This window comes from Portunus trituberculatus, chromosome 39 (genome assembly GCF_017591435.1).
Source record: "Portunus trituberculatus isolate SZX2019 chromosome 39, ASM1759143v1, whole genome shotgun sequence".
Lineage (NCBI taxonomy): Eukaryota > Metazoa > Arthropoda > Malacostraca > Decapoda > Portunidae > Portunus > Portunus trituberculatus.
In genome coordinates this window covers 5,128,449-5,152,247 of record NC_059293.1, presented here as the reverse complement: position 1 = coordinate 5,152,247, position 23,799 = coordinate 5,128,449, and the positions used below count along the sequence as shown (strand labels likewise).

At 39.0% G+C, this 23,799-nt stretch overlaps 1 protein-coding gene across 4 annotated transcripts in view; it reads right to left on the bottom strand.

Moving 5' to 3' along the window:
* The window catches only part of LOC123515633 (la-related protein 1-like), a 149,499-nt gene that overhangs the window by 55,720 nt on the left and 69,980 nt on the right, over positions 1-23,799 (bottom strand). For all 4 annotated transcript variants that reach the window (XM_045274433.1, XM_045274435.1, XM_045274436.1 and 1 more), the window contains exons 5-7: positions 21,700-21,824; positions 836-1,025; positions 63-681 (exon numbers count right to left, since the gene is read on the bottom strand). In XM_045274433.1, coding sequence (XP_045130368.1) covers positions 63-681; positions 836-1,025; positions 21,700-21,824 — 934 coding nt within the window. The remainder of the gene's footprint in view (positions 1-62; positions 682-835; positions 1,026-21,699; positions 21,825-23,799) is intronic.

Here is a 23,799-nt window from a genome sequence, read left to right as displayed (position 1 = left end):
TGATCAATTTCTTGGGGTGGTTGGTATTAACCACCACCTTTTAAAAAATAAAACATACATACCTAAAGATATTGTGTTTTCTCCAGTCTCAATTTGTGATCCAGATGGAATGAATTCAGGCTGTGCTGGATCAAGCTCATGCCGGAAAGGTGTGAACTCGGGAACCTCTGGGTCCATGACTGCTGAGGGCTTGGTGGGTGAGGGTTCAGCATCTTCCCTCGGAGGATTCTTCTGTGTAGTTGTTGCTGTGACTGTGGCTGCTTCATTGTTGGTGTGATTGGTGGCTGGTGAAGGGGAAATGGGAGAAGATGAAGGAGGACGACTACTGGCTAATGAGGATGAAGGAAGATCACTGGATGAAGTAGAATCTTTTGGTATGGACTGAGTCTTGATCATTGCTGAAGTGTCACTGTGGGTGGAGGCCATGGTGATGGGAGTACTTGATGTAGGAGTGGTACTGGTAACAGTGGAAGCATTATCAGAAGTAGCAGGGACAGGGGCAGGTTCAGTGGCAGTGGCAGTGGGTGTGTCTTGGGTTTTGGAGGGGAGGGGTGTATCTGGCACAGGGGAATCCACAGTGGCTGGAGCAGAGCCACCTGAGGCAGAGGTCAGAAGAGCCTGGAGTGCACCAGCTGCTGCATCTTCCAAAGGCCACTTGCTTGGTTCATGCTTTGTGCGTAACTGCGAGCATCAATAAAAAATGTCACTGTAACTGATCATACACATATCCTGTCTGAAATTTCTATTTATGCATCAGAGAGATTTCAACACACTACAGAAAAGTTATACTACATGAAAAACTGATGTACGAGTAGTCCATCATGGAAATACTTACCCAGACCTCATCTTTAACTTCAAGTTTCTCAGAAGTCTTGCAGACATCAACAATAAGCTTAACATCTTGAGTGAGTTGCTTCATTCGATTAAAGGAAGCAATAAGAGAAACTGGAATGAAGCCATCTTTGGACATCTTCCTTCGCATGAAGATGTCATTGGCTAAGTTTTCTTCACTGAAGTAATATTCTCTGCGGGGAGAAAAAAAAGAAAAAAGTTCTTGACGGTTGAAATGGTAGACTGGTGGTAGGTACACTGCTCCATGATGTATCAGTACAGAAAAAAATTCAATGGGATCAACAACAAACTGCCTACCTATCACTGCTCCCCTATACAAAACTAATGCAAAGCTTTAATAACAATTTATGAAAAAAAAGCTTATTCCCAAATAGCTCAACTTATACAGTATGATAAGCTGTGCATACAATGGGAACCAACAGTAATTAACATAGGTAGCTGTTTTAATCTAACATTACAGCCATCCACTTTGTGCTATTGTTCCATGTCTCCCTCAGATTTAGCTCAAGATCATACTCACAAACAGATACAGCATATGTTTTATCAACTGTCTCAAGGAAGTATTTTTAAACTGTGTAATGTCACATTAGTACAGTAACCACAGCAAAAGTTGGACCAATTGGGGGAACACTAATCCAAATTGTACGAAAATCTGAGTTACCCAAGGGATTCTTTTTCACATTTTGCATGCCAGTTACCACTAATAGCTGATATGGTCTGTGCAATGTATTACATAAATAGGTACCACATATATATCATGTGTGGAAGACCCAAAAAGTATGGCAGAACTATTAAATAATAAATTCCATGAGGTCTTTACTAAGGAATCCAAATTTGAAAGGCCACAGGGTAATAGAGAGACAGTCTATATGAAAGAGATTAAAGTAACCAAGCTTGAAATAAGAGTTAATGAAGGAACTGGATGAAGAGAAGGCAATGGGACTGGATGAAGTCTCAGGCAGAATACTGAAAGAATGTAGGGAAGAACTAGCAAGTCCTATATACATCATAAAATGCTCAATAGAAAATGGAACAGTACCAGTAGAATGGAAAAGAGCTGAGGTGGTTCCCATAATAAGAGCGGAAGGAAGGAAGAACCTTCAAATTATAGACCGGTATCACTAACTAGTGTAATATGCAAGAAGTGTGAAAGAATAATAAAGAAACAATGGATCGAGTTCCTTGAAGACAAAAAATTAATATCAAATAGCCAATTTGGTTTTAGAAAAAGGCAGTCGTATGTAACTAATTTATTGAGTTTCTATTCTAGAATAATTGATAGTGTACAAGAGAGGGAGGGATGGGTTGACTGTATTTATTTGGATTTAAAAAAGGCATTTGACAAAGTGCCACATGCAAGATTACTATGGAAGTTAGAGGAGAAGGGTGGCTTAAAAGGAAGCACATTGAGATGGATAGAAAATTATTTGAGGGGGAGAGAAATAAGGACAGTAGTTAAAGATATCAAGTCCAAGTGGAGAGCAGTAGAAAGCGGAGTGCCACATACTTTTCCTCATTTATATTAATGACATGCCAGAAGGAGTGAACAGCTACATAAATCTGTTTGCAGATGATATGAAACTGTGCAGAGTTATAAAGCAAAAAGAAGATTGCGAAATACTGCAAGAAGACCTAAATAAGATCTGGGAATGGAGTAAAATGTGGGAAATGGAATTCAATGTGAACAAAAGCCATGTCATGGAAATGGGAAAGTGTGAAAGACAACCCGTGGGAATCTATAAGATGGGAGCTGGAGTAAAACTGAAGAAAGTAAAAGGAAAAGGACTTAGGAGTGACAATGGAAGAAAACAATCAACTGATAAGCCACATTGATAGAATTTTTAGAGAAACATATAATTTGCTAAGGAATATTGGATTAGCATTTCACTACATGGACAAAGAAAAATGATGAAGAAATTGATATGTACTATAATAAGACCCAGATTGGAATATGCAGGAGTAGTGTGGACCCCCCATAAAAAGAAACACAAGGAAGTTGGCTACAAGAATGGTTCCAGAATTTGAAGGCATGACATATGAGGAGAAACTAAAGGCTATGGATCTACCAACCCTGGAACAGAGAAAGGAGAGAGGGGATCTGATACAAGTTTATATCTATGGAATGGACCAAGTGGATAATGAGAAACTGATCCTGAGAGAAGAATATGACATTCAAAGCACAAGATCGCATAGTAAAAAGCTGAGAAAGGGAAGATGTCTGAGAGATGTTAAAAAAATATAGTTTCCCACAAAGATGTGTTGAGACGTGGAACAGTTTGAGTGAAGAAGTGGTGTCAGCAACGAGTGTACATAGTTTTAAAGAAAAATTGAATAAGTGTAGATATGGAGACGGGGCCACACACGAGCATAAAGCCCAGGTCCTGTAAAACTACAACTAAGTAAATACAACTAGGTAAATACACACACACTGTGGAAGTTAGAGGAGAAGGGTGGCTTAAAAGGAAGCACATTGAGATGGATGGAAAATTATTTGATGGGGAGAGAAATAAGGACATTAGTTAAAGATATGAAGTCCAAGTGGAGAGCAGTAGAAAGTGGAGTGCCACAGGGGTCAATATTGGCGCCAATACTTTTTCTCATATATAAACAACATGTCAGAGGAGTGAACAGCTACATAAATCTGTTGGAGGAGAGAGAGGACTGTCTAGAGTTATAAAGCAAAATGGATTGAAATACTGCATGAAGACCTAAATAAGATCTGGGAATGGGGTAAAAAGTGGAAATGGAATTCAATGTGGACAAAAGCCATGTCATGGAAATGGGAAAGAGTGAAAGACAAGGAATCTATAAGATGGGAGATGAGTAAAACTGAGAAAGTAAAAAGGAAAAGGACTTGGGACGTGAAACAAACAGAAAACAAAGTGGTGTAAGCCATATTGATAGAATTTTCAGAGACATATAATTTCCTAAGGAATATTGGATTAGCATTTCACTACATCCTGTAAAAAAATGATGAAGAAATTGATAACTACTATAATAAGACCCACTGTGGAATATGCAGGAGTAGTGTGGCATAAAAAGAAACACATAAGGATGGAAAAGATTGAGGAGAGAAAAAATGGCTACAAGAATGGTTCCAGAATTTGACGGGATGACATATGAGGAGAAACTAAAGGCTATGGATCTACCAACCCTGGAACTGAGAAAGGAGAGAGAGGATCTGATACAAGTTTATGAATTGATCAACGGAATGGACCAAGTGGATAATGAGAAACTGATCTTGAGAGAAGAATATGACATTCAAAGCACAAGATCGCATAGTAAAAAGCTGAGAAAGGGAAGATGTCTGAGAGATGTTAAAAAAATATAGTTTCCCACAAAGATGTGTTGGGACGTGGAACAGTTTGAGTGAAGAAGTGGTGTCAGCAACGAGTGTACATAGTTTTAAAGAAAAATTGAATAAGTGTAGATATGGCGACGGGGCCACACGAGCATAAAGCCCAGGTCCTGTAAAACTACAACTAAGTAAATACAACTAGGTAAATACACACACACTGTGGAAGTTAGAGGAGAAGGGTGGCTTAAAAGGAAGCACATTGAGATGGATGGAAAATTATTTGAGGGGGAGAGAAATAAGGATGGTAGTTAAAGATATGTTGTCCAAGTGGAGAGCAGTAGAAAGTGGAGTGCCACAGGGGTCAATATTGGCGCCAATACTTTTTCTCATATATAGGCTATGGATCTACCAACCCTGGAACTGAGAAAGGAGAGAGAGGATCTGATACAAGTTTATGAATTGATCAACGGAATGGACCAATTGGATAATGAGAAACTGATCTTGAGAGAAGAATATGACACTCAAAGCACAAGATCGCATAGTAAAAAGCTGAGAAAGGGAAGATGTCTGAGAGATGTTAAAAAAATATAGTTTCCCACAAAGATGTGTTGGGACGTGGAACAGTTTGAGTGAAGAAGTGGTGTCAGCAACGAGTGTACATAGTTTTAAAGAAAAATTGAATAAGTGTAGATATGGGCGGGCCACACGAGCATAAAGCCCAGGTCCTGTAAAACTACAACTAAGTAAATACAACTAGGTAAATACACACACACTGTGGAAGTTAGAGGAGAAGGGTGGCTTAAAAGGAAGCACATTGAGATGGATGGAAAATTATTTGAGGGGGAGAGAAATAAGGATGGTAGTTAAAGATATGTAGTCCAAGTGGAGAGCAGTAGAAAGTGGAGTGCCACAGGGGTCAATATTGGCGCCAATACTTTTTCTCATATATATAAACGACATGCCAGAGGAAGTGAACAGCTACATAAATCTGTTTGTGGACGATGCGAAACTGTGCAGAGTTATAAAGCAAAAAGAGGATTGTGAAATACTGCAGGAAGACTTAAGCAAGATCTGGAAATGGAGTAAAAAAATGGGAGATGGAATTCAATGTGGACAAAAGCCATGTCATGGAAATGGGAAAGAGTGAAAGACAACCAGTGGGAATCTATAAGATGGGATATGGAGTAGAACTAGAAAAAGTAAAAAAAGGAAAAAGACTTAGGAGTGATGATGGAAGAAAACAATCAACTGGTAAGCCACATTCATAAAATTTTCAAGAGACATATAATTTGATAAGGAATATTGGAGTAGCATTTCATTACATGGACAAAGAAATGATGAAGAAATTGATAAGTACTATAATAAGACCCAGATTGGAATATGCAGGAGTTGTGTGGACCCACCATAAAAAGAAACACATAAGGAAGTTGGAGAGACTACAAAAAATGGCTATAAGAATGGTCCCAGAATTTGAAGGGATGACATATGAGGATAGACTAAAGGCTATGGATCTACCAACCCTGGAACAGAGAAGGGAGAGAGGGGATATGATACAAGTTTATAAATTGATTAATGGAATGGATCAATTGGATAATGAGAAACTGATCCTGAGAGAAGAATATGACATTATAAGCACAAGATTGCATAGTAAAAAACTGAGGAAGGGAAGATGTCTGAGAGATGTTAAAAAATATAGTTTCCCGCAAAGATGTGTTGAGACTTGGAACAGTTTGAGTGAGGAAGTGGTGTCAGCAAAGAGTGTGCATAGCTTTAAAGAAAAATTGGATCTGTAGATATGGACACACACACACACACACACACACACACACAGGGTAGCTCCAGGATAAGCCAGATAAGCCTGGAGATATTTGGGTGTGTCTTTTCAATGTAGCCCTGTTCATAGCACTGAGTAGGTAAGGAAAACTACATCGGAAATAATGAGCTCTGAAATACATTGGCACACACACACACACACACACACACACACACACACACACACACACACACACACACACACACACACAGCACGGTAGACAGCATGTGTCAGGATCGCTACTCCTGTTTTCATCACGGAGAGCTTACCCTGGTTTGTGGGAACCTGGGTGGGGTCACACTAGGTTCAGTGTTGTCCTGTCATAAAATTAGCCGTGAATTAAGCTTAATATCTGCCAATATGAGTGAATTGGAGGAGACAGCTTTGGCTGACTGGTCTCACTTTAACAAAGTTTTATCCAGGTAATTTTTTCCAAATTTGAAAGCCCCACCGTATCATGCAAGCTGACAGGCTTTTGAATACACCAGGAGCTGCTGGTACTAAGGCCTGCCTCAGGAGAAATCCTGAGACACCTGTAGAATAAAGATCAAGATCAAGCCTCTTGTGGACAACACAGGCGCTGCTGATACAAAGGCCTGACTCAGAAGAAATTCTGCATCACCTGTAGCATCAAGATCAAGATCAAGATCACGCACACCACTCACTCCCCAGTCAAAACATAACAGCGTCACCAGCAGCTCATCTTCCCTAGTTCAACTTACCACCAAAACGCCCTGCAATGTGGCCTAACGTTCCTAAGAAGACCAGGAAGTGTCTTACTCTCGAAGTGAAGCTGGGTATTATTCACAGACAAGAGAGAGGCCAGAAAACTAATAACATTGCTTGCCACCATCTTGACTCCATCTACTGTCTACATTTTCAAGTCAGCAGACTCTATTAAGAAGGCTGGTGACACCGTATCTTCCTTGCAAGCTAAAAGAACAATGGATAAAATGGAAAGCCTTTTGGAAATGTGGTACATAAGTTTTGTATGCGGTACCATGATGCGCACTTTGTTTACATTCCACAGATTGTCGCTTAGTATATTTCCCGTTTCACTCTCCCTCCCTTCATAAAGTTAAGATCATCAACATTATAAAGTTACGTACATACATACATTAGTGTACATTATAATGACTTAAATTAAACTACCTAAATGTTTAACTTCATAATTTTTACTTTCATTAAACCTTTTACTGTACTATGATGCACTCTCGCTTTGCTTACTCTCAATGGAAGTTCAAATCAGGGGTTAAACTTGTTATAATTGGTTCGCTTAACGAAGTTTCGCTTAACAAAGTGTTTTTTAGGAACATAACCCCTTCGTTAAGCGTGGGTTGCCTGTATTAAGTTTCCATGGTGATTACTGTATGTCATTGAATACTGTTTTCTGTGGTAATAAGCCACAACCTGGAAATTTAGAATAAACTAAACTTTTTTCTATTTAATTGAAAAGATTAGGTGAAAGCTCATTTTTCTGAATTGGTCTACTAATGTGTAATGAATTAATATCAAAGGATGGCAGATTTAATTAAAGAGAAACATACACAACAAAATGAGTTTCTTTTGCTAATATTTTGTCTGTTTTACAATTTTAATAATCTTAAAAATATTTTTGATCGGCAAAATATTGTCAATAAAATTAATAATGAAAATGCACAAGACCAAATGGTCGCTAAAGGAGTAAGAAGTAAGAATTTAAAATAACTGACAAGAATCAGAAGACTGAGAAGATATTCATTCCAATTACAGAGTAATTTGCCTTTGTAAATGGCTTCAAAAAGCTTTTAGAATTGCTCCCATTTCACAAACGTTCTCAGAAGGACTTACAGCATCCCCCAAAACAAAGCCTCCCATCTGATAACGCTCGCTGTCCACCAACTCATCCTGGTGTCCAGTGCAATAATCACTATAAGTAATAGTATCGGTATCGGTGGTATTGGTATCGGTATCGGCCCAATTAGGTGGTATCGGTATCGGTATAGGCCAAAATTTTGGTACCGGTACATCTCTACTCTGAATTCAGGGATGAGGAAAGAAAAGTTGAGGATAATGTAATGAGGTAAAGGGTAACTGATTTGGAGAGTGAAATGATAGATATGACAAGAGTTTTTTTTTTTTTTTTTTTTACATTACAAGGGCACTGGCCAAGGGAAAACAAAGTGTTGGAAAAAAAATCCCGCTGGTTGCCAGGCCCTGTTAAGAGGAAAGTAGAGAAAAAACAAAAAAATCTAAAAGGAGGGTCCAGTTAACGTAAGAGGTGTCTTGACACTCCTCTTTTAAAAGAGTTTAAGTCATAGGCAGGTGGAAATACAGACACAGGTAGAGAGTTCCAGAGTTTACCAGTGTAGGGAATGAAGGAGTGAAGATACTGGTTAACTCTTGCATTAGGAAGATGGACAGAATAGGGATGAGAAGAAGTAGAGAGTCTTGTGCAGCGAGGCCGCAGGAGGGGAAGGCATGCAGTTAGCAAGTTCAGAAGAGCAGACAGCATGAAAACAGCGGTAGAAGACAGATAAAGATGCAACATTGCGGCGGTGACTTAAAGAATCAAGACAGTCAGTTAGAGGAGAAGAGTTGATAAGACGAAAAGCTTTAGATTCCACCTTGTTTAGTAAAGCTGTGTGTGTGGATCCCCCCCAGACATGAGAGCCATACTCCATACACGGGCGGATAAGGCCCTTGTACAGAGCAAGCAGCTGGGAGGAGAGAAAATGGACGAAGACGCCATAGGACACCTAACTTCTTGGAAGCTGATTTAGCAAGAGTAGAGATGTGAAATTTCCAGTTTAGATTTTTAGTGAAGGATAGACCGAGTGTGTTTAATGTAGAGGAGAGGGAAGTTGAGTGTTATTGAAGAAGAGAGGATAGTTGTCTGGAAGGTTATGTCGAGTAGATAGTTGTAGAAATTGAGTTTTTGAGGCATTGAACAAAACCAGGTTTTCTCTGCCCCAATCAGAAACAAGTGAAAGATCAGAAGTTAGGCGTCCTATAGCATCTCGCCTTGAGTCATTTAATTGTTGTTGGGTTGGGCGTCTGTTGAACGCTGTTGAATAATGCAGGGTGGTATCATCAGCATAGGAGTGGATAGGGCATTGAGTCAGATTTAGGAGATCATTGATGAATAATAGAAAGAGAGTGGGTGATAGGACAGAACCCTGTGGAACACCACTGTTGATAGTTTTAGGGAAGAACAGTGACCGTCTACTACAGCAGCAATAGAACGATCGGAAAGGAAACTGGAGATGAAGGTACAGAGAGAAGGATAGAATCCGTAGGAGGGTAGTTTAGAAATTAAAGATTTGTGCCAGACTCTATCGAAGGCTTTCGATATGTCAAGGCCGACAGCAAAGGTTTCACCGAAGTCCCTAAAAGAGGATGACCAAGATTCAGTTAGGAAAGTAAGAAGATCACCAGTAGATCTGCCTTTACGGAAACCATACTGGCAATCAGAGAGAAGGTTGTGAGCTGATAGATGCCTCATTATCTTCCTATTAAGGATAGACTCAAAGGCTTTAGAAAGGCAGGAAATCAAAGCTATAGGGCGGTAGTTAGAAGGATTGGAGTGGTCACCTTTTTAGGGACAGGTTGAATGTGAGCAAACTTCCAGCAAGAAGGATAAATAGAAGTAGAGAGACACAGATGAAAGAGTTTGACCAGGCAGTGAGCGAGTTCGGAAGCACAGTTTTTGAGAACAACAGGAGGGACTCCATCCGGACCGTAAGCCTTCCGAGAATCAAGGCCAGAGAGGGCCAGGAAAACGTCTTTATAAAGAATTTTAATTTTAGGGATGAAGTAGTCAGAGGGTGGAGGAGTAGGAGGAATATGCCCAGAATCATCCAAAGTTGAGTTGGTAGCAAAGGTTTGAGCGAAGAGTTCAGCTTTAGAAAAGAAGAGACAGCTGTAGAGCCATCTGGATGAAGTAAAGGAGGGAAAGACGAAGAAGTAAAGTTGTTAGAGATATTATTGGCTAGATGCCAGAAATCTCGAGAGGAGTTAGAATTGGAAAGACTTTGACATTTTCTATTGATGAAAGAGTTTTAGTAAGTTGGAGAATAGATTTGGCATGATTACGGGCAGAAATATATAGGGCATGAGTTTCAGCAGTTGGATGGCTACGGAACCGTTTGTGAGCCGCCTCTATCATTGACAGCACGAGAACAAGCAGAGTTAAACCAAGGCTTTTTAGCTTTAGGGTTAGAGAAAGTATGAGGAATGTATAGCTCCATGCCAGAGATAATCACCTCTGTTATGCGCTCGGCACAAAGAGAAGGATCTCTGACATGAAAACAATAATCATCCCAAGGAAATCAGAATAGTACTGCCTTAGTTCCTCCCACTTAGCAGAGTTAAAATGCCAGAAGCACCTCCGCTTAGGCGGGTCCTGAGGCTGCACTGGAGTGATAGAACTGGTAACGGAAATTAGATTGTGGTCGGAGGAGCCCAACGGAGAGGAAAGTTTAACAGAGTAAGCAGAAGGGTTGGAGGTTAGGAAAAGATCAAGAATGTTGGGCGTGTCTCCAAGGCGGTCAGGAATACGGGTAGGGAACTTCACTAGCTGCTCTAGGTCATGAAGGATAGCAAAGTTGAAGGTTTGTTCACCAGGTTGGTCAGTGAAAGAAGATGAAAGCCAAAGCTGGTGGTGAACATTGAAATCCCTAAAATGGAGATCTCAGCAAAAGGAAAGTGAGATAAGATGTGCTCCACCTTGGAAGTCAAATAGTCAAAGAATTTTACATAGTCAGAGGAATTAGGTGAGAGGTATACAGCACAGATGAATTTAGTTAGAGAGTGACATTGAAGTCTTAGCCAGATGGTAGAAAATTCTGAAGATTCAAGATTGTGGGCACGAGAGCAAGTGGTGTCGTTACGCACGTATGCGCAACATCCAGCTTTGGATTGAAAATGAGGATAGAGCAAGTAGGAGGGAACAGAAAAGGGCTGCTGTCAGTAGTCACAGACAACTGTGTTTCGTTAGGAAGAGAAGATGAGGTTTAGTAGAGGAGAGGTGGTGTTCCACAGATTGAAAATTAGAACGAAGGCCACGAATGTTGCAGAAATTGATAGTGAAAGTATTAGATGAAGTGTCAAGACACCCAAGGTCGACAGCAGAGGGCAGTCCGACCTGGGGACATTTATGGTCCCTCCCAGAGGGGACTCCGAGGCAGGGCGTGGTGAAGCCATTATTAAATTTTGATTTGAAGAGAGTGTAAAAGTGTAAGGTGTTGTAGTGTAGTGTAGGAAGTAGTAGAAGTTGTCTTTAGAGGGCAGGCTGCAGCTGCTCAATTGTATAAATGAGACCACAAAGGGAACCGGGAAGAGAGGACACGGGGAATCACTCAGTCTGCAGCACTGCCTACATCCCCGTAAGTACCTCTCCTGGAGTATTCCACCGGGCGGCAGGTGACTACTGCCGTTGGAGAAAATAGTTGATGCCCTAACAATGGAGAAAACAGTGTGGAAGAATGTGTATCTTCATATGAAACTGACATTATACCAACTGAAAGCTGAAGAGAGTGAGGGAAAAGTGGAAAATCAAATGTAAAGCAAGAAATTTTGAAAAAAAAAGAACATGTGGATGAAAAATTGGATTTCAGAAAGATAGTGGAAGAGCACACGAAAGTGAATGATAACATTTTAGCCGAAAAGATTGTCAAAATGATTAAGCAGGAGGAAAATTTAGTGAGACACAGTGAATGATAAAAGAAAAAAACAATTACAGGCAACCCCCACTTAACGAAGGGGTTACGTTCCTAAAAAACTCTTCATTAAGCAAAATTTTGTTAAGCGAATCGATTATAACAAGTTTAACCTCTGACTTGAACTTCCATTGAGAGTAAACAAAGCGAGAGTGCATCATAGTACAGTGAAAGGTTTAATGAAAGTAAAAATTTTAAATGTACACTAATGTATGTATGTACATAACTTTATAATGTTGATGATCTTAAATTTATGAAGGAGGGAGAGTGGAGCGGGAAAAGACACTAACCGGCAACCTGTGGAATGTAAACAAAGGGCGCATCATTGTATCACATACAAAACTTATGTACCACATTTCCACAAGACTTTCCATTTTATCCATTGTAGAGTCACGAGTTCAGGTGGTTCTTTTAGCTTGCAAGGAAGATACGGTCTCACCAGCCTTCTTAATAGAGTCTGCTTACTTGAAAATAGTGAAGACAGTAGATGGAGTCAAGATGGTGGCGAGCAATGCTATTAGTTTTCTCGCCTCTCTCGTGTCTGTGAACCAGCTTCACTTCGAGAATAAGAGACTTCCTGGTCTTCTTAGCAACACTAGGCGATATTGCAGGGTGTTTTGGTGCTAAGTTGAACGAGAGAAGACGAGCTGCTGCTGATGCTGTTATTGTTTTGAACAGGAGGAGAGAGTGCTACGCGTGTTGTCCACGAGGCGCTGGTGTATTCAAAAGCCTGTCGGCTTGCGTGATACGGCAGGGCTTTCAAACTTGGAAAAAATTACCTGGATAAAACTTTGTTAACCCCTTCAATACGGTGACGCCTATGTCGGCGTCATGAAGCCCCAGTAGCATATATGGTGACGCCTACATAGACGTCATATTTCTTTTCTGAGTTTTCTTCAGTTCAGTTGTCCCGTATAGTGTGTTGGATACCAACTACACACGCCGTATGCTGTCCTTGAAATCCTAGTGCTCCTCCCACCATCATTGTCTCCACCAATCACTAAAGATAAGCTACATGCGTCCCGCCTTGTGTCTAAAATTACCCAATCGCATAGACTGTTCCATTCTCTCTCTCTCTCTCTCTCTCTCCATTCCCACCTCCCATCTCCTTTCCTCCTCCCCCATCTCCTCTCGAAAGATAAGTTACATGCGTCCCGCCTTGTAACATTCGTGAAAACACAAACACAAACACAAACACAAACACACACACACACATACAAAAACAACAAATTTTTTAATCTCTCTCTCTAACCCTCTTCCTCTCGAAAGATAAGCTACATGCGTCCCTCTTGTGTCTAAAATATTAGCAAATGTCACTCTCTCTCTCTCTCTCTCTTTCTAAGAGAGAAGCGTCCACTTTCCTCTTCAAGGCGATATAGTGACTAAAAATAGCAGCATAATACACAAAGACGACAAGTATGACAAGCTTGCATGAGTTTCCCTGCGGGCACTACCACCCGTATATCATACAGGCGAGCCTTTTTAACATCCGGCGCGAAGGGGTTAAAGCGAGTTTAACCCCTTTATTACCGACTCCGTGATCCTGCGCGTACCAACCACCTCCCCCCAGCACCGAGTTTTTCGAGTGCTCATAATTTCGCATAGGTAGTCTAATGTTCATTTCTATGCCCATATTTAGTCATCTAAGTATTATTTTTCATGTCTTTTGATAGATTTGGTCATGGGATGTATACTTTTTCAAATCGGAAGTTGTTATACATGATTTCCTATGACCTCGTCTGACATGAATAGCTGGAAGCAGTCCAAAGCACTAATGTTATCCCGTGAGATATCAGGATGAACACCTGAAAAATCTTCTACTAGGGCAGGAACAGTGCCAGGACGATGATCAGAAAAGGGATCAGCCATGAGTGTGAAGGTGTGAGGTGAGGGGCTGGGTGGTGTCTCCTCATCGTCACCATCACTCTCATATAGGTCATCACTACTCGCCTCACTGTCATTTTTTGGCAAATATTCATCATCTGAATCACTTGTGAGGCCTTCTGATTGTGTCAGATTATCATCTGATCCTTGCAAGTCATCGTCAAGAGGGTATAACTCTCAGAATCACTGCTGGAGGAGCACAAAGATGCCATAATGCGACGCGTGTCAAAGTCAAACACACGCGCGCGTACCAACCCCCTCCCCCCTGCACCGAGTTTTTCGAGCGCTTCTCATAATTTCGCGTAGGTAGTCTAATGTTCATTTCTATGCCCATATTTAGTCATCTAAGTATTATTTTTCATGTCTTTTGATAGATTTGGCTCATGGGATGTTTCAAAGTCAAACACACACACTGATGGGTGGGGCGGTTCACATCACCACCCCCCGCCACCACGGGCCAACGTCCTTGAAACACAAGGTGCCAATTAGTCAATTTGTCACTGTCGTAAATTACAACCATACAAACCGAGAAATATGGAGCCCTGGGTATCATTACTAAGCAATGAAGTACGCACATACTTCATCGGTTCGGCAGCCGAAAGTTGACATGAAGTACTATGGTACCTCATCGGTAATGAAGGGGTTAATGTTTGTTAAACGAGCAGATCGTAGTAAAATGAAACCATTGTGGCGAAATTTCGTTGTGTGAACCTTCCTTAAGCGGGGGTTGCCTGTATAGTATTTGGTCTGAAGGAGGAGCGTGTAGTGCAAAGAACTGAAGGAGAAAAGAAGGAAAGGAAGCAGGTTGAAAAACTGGTGAAGACAATACAAGAGAACAGAGTTGACAGAAGAGGTTGAAGAAATACATAGATTGGGCAGGTATGTTGAGGGTAGACAACGTCCCTTAAAAATAAGGTTTAAGTCTCAATCAGCAGCTGAGGCAACAATAGATAAATCCTGGAAACTGGGAATAGTGAAGGAGTACAACCAGCTGTGGATTAAGAAAGATAGGACCAGGGAGGAGAAGAGATAAAACAAATGAGTTAAGAAGAGAAGCAAGTAAAAAAAAACTGAGGAGAGATCAGAGGTGGAGAAAAAAGAAATTCTTTTGGAGGGTCATGGACATGAGATTGAGGAAGTGGTACATGAGACAGGAGGCTGCTGTGGGGAAAAATTAAAAGTTGCTTTCACAAATGTAAGTGGTTTAATGTTAGCTAGGTTTGAATTAAATTATTATTTACAAGAAAAACCAGATATTATGGGAATTGTTGAAACTGGAGTGATGAGAAGGTCCTAAAGAATGGTGATGGAAAAAAAAATGAGAGAGAGAGAGAGAGAGAGAGAGAGAGAGAGAGAGAGAGAGAGAGAGAGAGAGAGAGAGAGAGAGAGAGAGAGAGAGAGAGAGAGAGAGAGAGAGAGAGAGAGAGAGAGAAAGCAAGGTGGAGGTATGATGCTCCTAGTGAACAGAGCTAACAGTAGAATGAACTACATGTGGGGAGGGCCATGCTGATGTGCTCAAAGTGTAGTTAAAAAGGAACCTGGGAAGATGCCTCAGTATCACTGTGACCTATGTTCCTCTAAAAACCAACTCTTGGGGTGAATATGAGGAAATACAGAATAGTTTGGATAAACTGGAAGTAAGGAAAGCAATAGGACCTGATGGGATATCAAACTGAGTTTTAAAAGAATGCAGCTCACAGCAAGCTAAGATGATTCACAGTATCATCAGCACCACCTTGTTGGAAGGAACTTAAGCCAAGTACTGGAAACAGGCAGATATTATCCCAATTTTCAAGGCTGGGAATAAGGAAGACCCTTTAAATTATCAACCAGTATCACTGACGAATGTGGTAGTGAAAATTTGCGAGAGAATAACCAAGAACAGGTGGGTGGAGTTCTTGGAAGAGAACAGAGTAATAGCAGAGAAACAATTTGGGTTCCAGGAAGGGAGATCCTGTTCAAATAATTTAAGTTTTTACTTAAGAGTAGCAGATAAAGTGAATGACAGAAAGATGGGCTGATTGCATATACTTGGATCTTAAAAAAGCTATGATAAAGTACCATACAAAAGGCTAATATGGAAACTGAAAATCATAGGAGGACTGGAAGGATCATTATTAAGCTGAACATTTTTGTGGGCAGAGAAATGAGGAGAGTTGACAGAGGTATAAAGTCAAATTGGAGAGTAATAAATGGAGTCCAGCAAGGTTCAATATTAACACCAGTCATGTTTGCTGCTTATGTTAATGACATGCCATATGGAGTAACTGGCTGCATAAGTCTCTATGCTGATGATGCAAAGATCACATGGAGAGTCTCAAATCAGGAGGACTGTGAAGCAATAAATCAAGACTTACTAAAAATACATGAATGGTCAATGAAATGGAACATGGAGTTTAATGCTAAGAAATGTAGGCTGATGGAGTTTGGAAGGAGTGCTAAGAGAATAAAAGGCACTTATTACCTGGGAAAGGAAAAAATAATAATAGGAGAGAAGAAAGGGACCTGGGAGTAACCATTTCTAACAGTATGTTATTTGAAAAATGTATTAAGATCACAGGAGAAACTTATAGTCTACTTAGAAATATCAGAGCAGCATTTATATACATTAATAAAAAAGTTGATAACAATGATAGGTCCATGTTGAGTATGCAACATTTGTGGTCACCTAATCTAAAAGAAGAGACATCAGGAAGCAGGAAAGAATCCAAAAAGCTTGAACAAAGATCCCTACAAATCTAAGTTATGAAAAGAGGTTGGAAAAACTGGGACTAACTACACTGGAGGAAAGGAGGCAGAGAGGCAATTTGATAGCACTATATAGGATAATGGAAGGGATAGATAGAGAAGCTGGACAGAAATGATCTAGTGAAACTTGATATGAGGAGCACTGGAGGACATGGAAGAAAACTGAAAGGGAGTGATTGAAGAAGACAAAGAAATACAGCTTTCCTCACAGATATATAGCAACATGAAACAAACTTGATGATGAAATGGTGTGTGCAAAGACCATACATAAATTTAAGCAAAATTTTGATATAAAACAGATCAGGAGGCAGGACAGCACAAACCTAGTGTGGCTCTTTTCCTGTATCTCAACACTAGGTAAGTACAACTAGGTAAATAAAATAAAACACACACACACACACACACACACACACACACACACACACACACACACACACACACACACACATAAATGACATGGTGGGTGTCCAGTTATGTGAGCCTATTTGCAGACAATGCAAAATTGTTAAGAAAAGTGAGATGTGACAAAGATTGCGAACTACTCCAGGAAGACTTGGACAGAATATGGAAATGGAGCTGTACATGGCAAATGGAGTTCAACACGACAAAATGCAAGAAAATAGAGTTTGGCAAGAGTGAAAGAAGAATCAGGAGTATGTACAAGATAGGAAATGAAGACATAAAAACCAGTCATGAAGAAAAAGACCTTGGGGTGACAATTACCAATGACCTATCGCCAGAGAGACATATAAACAAAATAATTGGAGAAGTATTGAACTTATTGAGGAACATAAGAGTGGCGTCAGATATTTAGATGAAGAAATGATGAAGAAAATAATTACTGCAATGATAAGACCGAGGCTTGAATATGCAACAATACAGTGGGCTCGAACTTAAAGAAACACATAAGGAAACTAGAGAAAGTACAGAGGGCTGCAACAAAAATGGTGCCTGACTTAAGAGATTTGACTTATGAAGACAGACTGAAAAGAATGCAACTTCCGACCCTGGAAAACAGAAGAGAAAGGGGAGACCTGATAGCAATATACAGAGTGATGATTGGCATGGAAAAATGGATAGGGAAGATCTGTGTATGTGGAATGAAAGAATGTCGAGAGGGCATGGGAAAAACTAAAATGGCCACTTATAGGAGAGATGTGAAAAAATATAGCTTCCCTCATAGAAGGGTGGAAGCATGGAATAGTTTAGACGTGGAAGTGGTCAACGCAAGGAATATTCATGATTTTAAGAAAAAGCTGGACATTAATAGATATGGAGACGGGACAACACGAGCATAGCTCTTTTCCCGTATGTTACAATTAGGTAAATTAGGTAAATACACACACACACACACTAACTAACTAACTAGTGTAATATGCAAGATGTGTGAAAAAGTAATAAAGAAGCAATGGATCGAGTTTCTTGAAGACAACAAAATATTATCAAATAGCCAATTTGGTTTTAGAAAAGGTCGGTCATGTGTGACAAATTTATTGAGTTTCTACTCTAGAATAGTTGATAAAGTACAAGAGAGAGAGGGATGGATTGACTGTATTTATTTAGATCTAAAAAAGGCTTTTGATAAAGTGCCACATGAAAGATTACTATGGAAGTTAGAGGAGAAGGGTGGCTTAAAAGGAAGCACATTGAGATGGATGAAGAATTACTTAAGGGGGAGAGAAATAAGGACGATAGTTAAAGATATGAAGTCCAAGTGGAGAACAGTAGACAGCGGAGTGCCACAGGGGTCAGTATTGGCACCAATACTTTTTCTCGTATATATAAATGACATGCCAGAGGGAGTGAACAGCTACATAAATCTGTTTATGGACGATGCGAAACTGTGCAGAGTCATTAAACAAAAAGAGGATTGTGAAATACTACAGGAAGACTTAAACAAGATCTGGAAATGGAGCAAAAAATGGGAGATGGAATTCAATGTGGACAAAAGCCATGTCATGGAAATGGGAAAAGTGAAAGACGACCAGTGGGAATCTATAAGATGGGAGATGGAGTAGAACTAGAAAAAGTAAAAAAGGAAAAGGACTTGGGAGTGACAATGGAAGAAAATAATCAACCGGTTAGCCATATTGATAGAATTTTCAGAGAGACGATAATTTGCTAAGGAATATTGGAGTAGCATTTCACTATATGGACAAGGAAATGATGAAGAAATTGATAAGTACTAAAATAAGACCTAGATTGGAATATGCAGGAGTTGTGTGGACTCCCCATAAAAAGAAACACATAAGAAAATTAGAGAGACTACAAAAAATGGCTACAAGAATGGTTCCAGAATTTAAAGGGATGGCATATGAGGAGAGACTAAAGGCAATGGATCTACCAACCTTGGAGCAGAGAAGAGAGAGAGGGGATCTGATACAAGTTTATAAATTGATTAACGGAATGGATGAAGTGGATAATGAGAAACTGATCCTGAGAGAAGAATATGACTTTAGAAGCACAAGATCGCATAGTAAGAAACTAAGGAAGGGACGATGTCTGAGAGATGTTAAAAAATTTAGTTTCCCACAAAGATGTGTTGAGACTTGGAACAGTTTGAGTGAGGAAGTGGTATCAGCAAAGAGTGTACATAGTTTTAAAGAAAAATTGGATAAGTGTAGATCAGCAAAGAGTGTACATAGTTTTAAAGAAAAATTGGATAAGTGTAGATATGGAGACGGGACCACACGAGCATAAAGCCCAGGCCCTGTAAAACTACAACTAGGTAAATACACACACACACACACACAGAGAGAGAGAGAGAGAGAGAGAGAGAGAGAGAGAGAGAGAGAGAGAGAGAGAGAGAGAGAGAGAGAGAGAGAGAGAGAGAGAGAGAGAGAGAGAGAGAGAGAGAGAGAGAACATCAAATATCAGAGCCAAAGTAATCATGTGGTTCTAGAAATTGAATTAGAAGATCAGGAAGTTTTGAAATGAAAATAGGAACACAAAGGAAAAAAAAAAGACAAATTTAGAAGTGTTAAGAAATCACTTCGGTAGTACTGACTAGAAGGAAACCGTGCAAGGCAAGACAGTCCAAGAGAAGTATGAAATATTCCTAGACAAGTAAAATGAGGAGGTAAAGAGATATGTCCCTGAATACAGAGTAAAAGAGAGCAAACACACGTGGTATAATGCTATATGTGCAGAGGCTAAAAAGTTTAAGGATCCAGCTTGGAAAAAAATTAAGAAAGCAATGAAATGAAGTAAATACGAATCAGTATAAAGAGGCATAACGAATATATGAGAATAAGAAGGAAGGAGGAGAGAAATTTTGAAAAGGATATAGTGAAGAGATGTAAAGAGGAACCCAAGCTTTTTTTATAAGTATATAAATGGAAAAATGGCAAACAGAGAGATCATCACTAAGTTAATTAAGAAAAATAGGATATATGAAACAACAGGAAGTAATGACTGAACTTAAGAATGAGAGCTTTAAATCAGTCTTTAGTAAGAGTGATTTCATAGAACCAAACAACCAAGCAACACAGGAAGGATTAAAAATGTTGTGGTGCATAAGCAGAAAATTAGCAAATTATTACAAAAGGTGGGATTAAGGAAGGCAATAGAACCAGATGGAGTGTCAAGATGAACACTGAGAGGATGTAGAGAATAACTGGTGGAACCAATTTGGGATATGATCAACAGCTCTCTAATGGAAGGGAAAGCACCAAGGAAATGAAAAAGAGCAAATATAGTCCCAATATACAAAGAAGGAAAAAAGACTGAGTCCCTAACTTATAGACCAGTGTCACTGATTAGTGTTGTGGGAAAGATCTGTGAAATTGCAATTAAAGAAAAAAAAAATAACTCCCAATTTGGTTTTAGAAAAGGAAAATCATGCATAACAAATTTACTAAGCTTTTATAAAAGAGTAATAGATGAAGTACAAGAGGGAGATGGATGGATTGACACAGTACATTAGAAAGGCTTTTCATAGAGTACTACATAGAAGACTCCTATGGAAAATAGAACATATTGGAGGAATACACAAAAATATCTCAAACTGGATGACGGACTATTTAACAGAAAGGGAAATGAGGACAATAATAAGAGACATTCTAAGTTAGAGCACAGTTACTAGTGGCATACCACAAGATTCAGTACTGGCACCAATTATGTTTCAAAGTATATATTAATGATATACAAGAGGGTTTGAGTAGCTACATAAATTTGTTTGCAGACGATGCAAAACTCTTGAGAGTAAACAAGGACTGTATGGAATTACAGAAAGATACTGACAAGATCTGGGAATGAAGCCTAAAGTGGAAATTAGAATTCAATATCAGGAACTGCCATGAAATGGAAATGGGTAAAAGTAATAAAGGACCTACGTGGGAATACAAAATGGGAGAAAGAGATTATCATGAAAAGGAATGAATAAAAAAACCTGGGAATGATTATACAAGACAGCCTGACTCCAGAAATACACATAAATGGGTTATTTGCCTCAACATACAAGACACTAGCAAATATCAGGGTGGTGTTCAATTACATGGATAAGAGTATGATGAAAAGATCATAACCACTAGAACTACCAACTTTGAAGGATAGATGGGAAAGAGGAGATCTATTAATGATGTATAAGTTAATAAACCATAAGGAAAAAATAGACAGACAAGACATGGTATCACTGATGGAGGATGGAGATAAACGAACAAGAGAGCACTCCAAGAAGATCGTGAAAAGTCAGTGTTTCAGGGACATTAAAAAGTTTAGTTGTCCACATAAGATGGTGGATATCTGCAATAGATTGAGTGGAGAGATTGTAAGAGCAGAAAATGTACACAAATTTAAGGAAAAGTTGGATAAAAGTTGGATAAAAGTAGACATGGAGACAGGTCACTATGAACCCCACTTGAACCCTGTATCATACAACTAGGTAAATACACATGCATGTGCGTATATTAAAAACATACCTATTACATAAGTCATCTATGTAAACACGTTTCTAATGGCTTACACAACTCAAATGAAATGAACAATGTTAGAGCTTTCAGGGGTACTTTAGCCAGTATTTAACCTTAGAGGCTTAAAATGACTTAATAAAAAAAAAAAAAAAAAAATAAATAAATAAAAAATTGGTGCTATCAGGATAGAAAATAAAAAAAAATTGTTTAAGTAGAAAAAAGAAGAAAGGAAAGAAAACAAAACAAAAACTGAGTGTCTGACTTGTCCAATTCAGGCCTGACTTAAAAGGGGGATTTACTGTGCACCATGAAAATAGTTAAGGGATGAGGGAGATCCAAATCAATAAACAGATAAACTATAACTTTCTCTTTACCATGAAGTGAATAAGCTGCGTCAGTGTATCAGTGTTACACAAACAAGGAACATATGGCTAGTCTTTCATCACAGAGATAATGGCAATCACTAATGGTAAGAAGGCAAGATATGTCACTTACATTTGCTTCTTGATCTTATCTTTGATTGCAAGTTCATCTTGAGGAACAAATTCCGGAAAGATGAATCCCACATTAGGAACAAAGAACTGCATCATGTTTGGATCCTGCAGAACATAATCTGGAATCTTCAAAATAACAAAAATACTATTAGAAATATGAACTCCACAATTAATGCAAATATCTGATAATCATATTCAAGAAATTTTTAATAACAAATTCAGCAAACACTACAGTTCATCCATGATACAGAAAATATCTCAGGTGATGTTTGGTGGCAACCTGGCAACTCTTTAGGGTGAGTGGCTTAATTCTGTGCTACATACTCTAAGATTTAAGCTCAGTAAAACTTTATCAAAATGTGACTAATAGCTTTTCGATTAGGCTTAATGAAGACTATTAATTAGAATCATACATACAGTCAACTCTTGGTTAACGGGAAGTTTGAATAATGCGATTTTGATTTGACATGACTTGTTTTTAAGGAGATATGATTAAATAACACAATTTATTCGATTTAACATGGGTTAACTTGACTTGATGACATCATGCGTACTCTCATTACTTCTTAAAACAAAAATTTTCAAGCTCAGGATGTTTTCACTTTCCAGATACTCCATTTATCCTTAATCACTTCCTCACACACCTTGCACAAAATACTAGTCAAAGACACTGGTCTGTAGTTTAACAGTTCTGTTCTACATCCATTTTTATATATGGGCACAATGTCTGCTCTTTTCCACTCCATAGGCACCCTTCCTGTTCTTATGAAGGTTCCCACAATGTCAAAAATGGGGTCCAACAATTGATCTTTACACTCTTTCAGCATTCTCCCAGGTATACCATCAGGCCCCATTGATTTATTAATATCTATGTTATTTATAATTTTCTCTATATCGCCTTTACTGACAATGTTGTGCATTTTTACTTGGTTCAACATTTCTCCAATGAAAGGTTCCTCGTTCGTAAACAAATTACAAAAGTTGTTGTTCAATATTTCAACTATATCATTAACATTCTCATATATTTCCTCCCCAACTTTTACCTTTCTATTTAATTTTCGATTTATAAACTTGCAGAACATTTTGGGATCATTCACATCTCTCCACCACCTTCTGTTCGTATTCTCTGTGCTGTTCTCCTTACTTCAACATATCTATTTCTTGCAGTTATATATGTTTCCCTTGACAATACTTCTTTATTCTTCTTGAATTTTTTCCATACCTTTTCTTTGTTCTTTTCCTCCTCACAATTTCTATCAAACCACGTTTTTTTCTTCTTAAAGTCTTCATTTGATAATATGGTACAAACCTCTAAAGCAGCATTATATGCATTCATAAATCTATCATATTTTGATTGGATATCTGCCTCCTGATACACCACAAACCAGTCCATTCCACTAAATATTTCTCATGTTTTAACCTTTCTATTGTTTCTTTTTACCTTATTTTTCCCTTTATGAATCTGTAGAACAATTTTGGTTGCTCCTTACATTTTTCGACAATGTCCTTTTCATAGTTCCTTTCTTCTTCCTTCCGCACCTTAACATATTCATTTCTCGATGCTTTGAAGTTTTCCTTATTTTCTGGATTTCTATTTCTCTTCCACCTTTTCCATGCTCCATCTCTTTTCTCCTTTGCCCTAGCACACCTTGCGTTAAACCAATCTTTCTTTTCTTCTTCTTTATGTCTATATTTCGGGACGTATTCCCTGACTCCTGTTTTGTATAATTCCAAAAATGTTATATTTCTCTTGCACTGTCTCTGAGTTTTCCACCTCCTCCCAGTTAACGTTTTTAAAATAGTTCTTGAGGTTCTCAATATCAGCCTTTCTGTAATTTAATCGGTCACCTTTGTATGATTTGTCTCTATCTTCCTTTCTCTCTTCTATACCCATTTCTAATATTACATGGTCACTCTTTCCCAATGGGCACTTATATCTTATATCATCGTTCATTTGTACACCCCTCGTAAAAACTAGGTCCAATCTCGCTGGCTCATCATTTCCTCTGAATCTTGTGTTTTCCTTTACTCTTCGGTCCATCATATTATCTATCATTAGATTCAGGAATCTTTCTCCCAAGGCTTCTTCCCCCATACCACT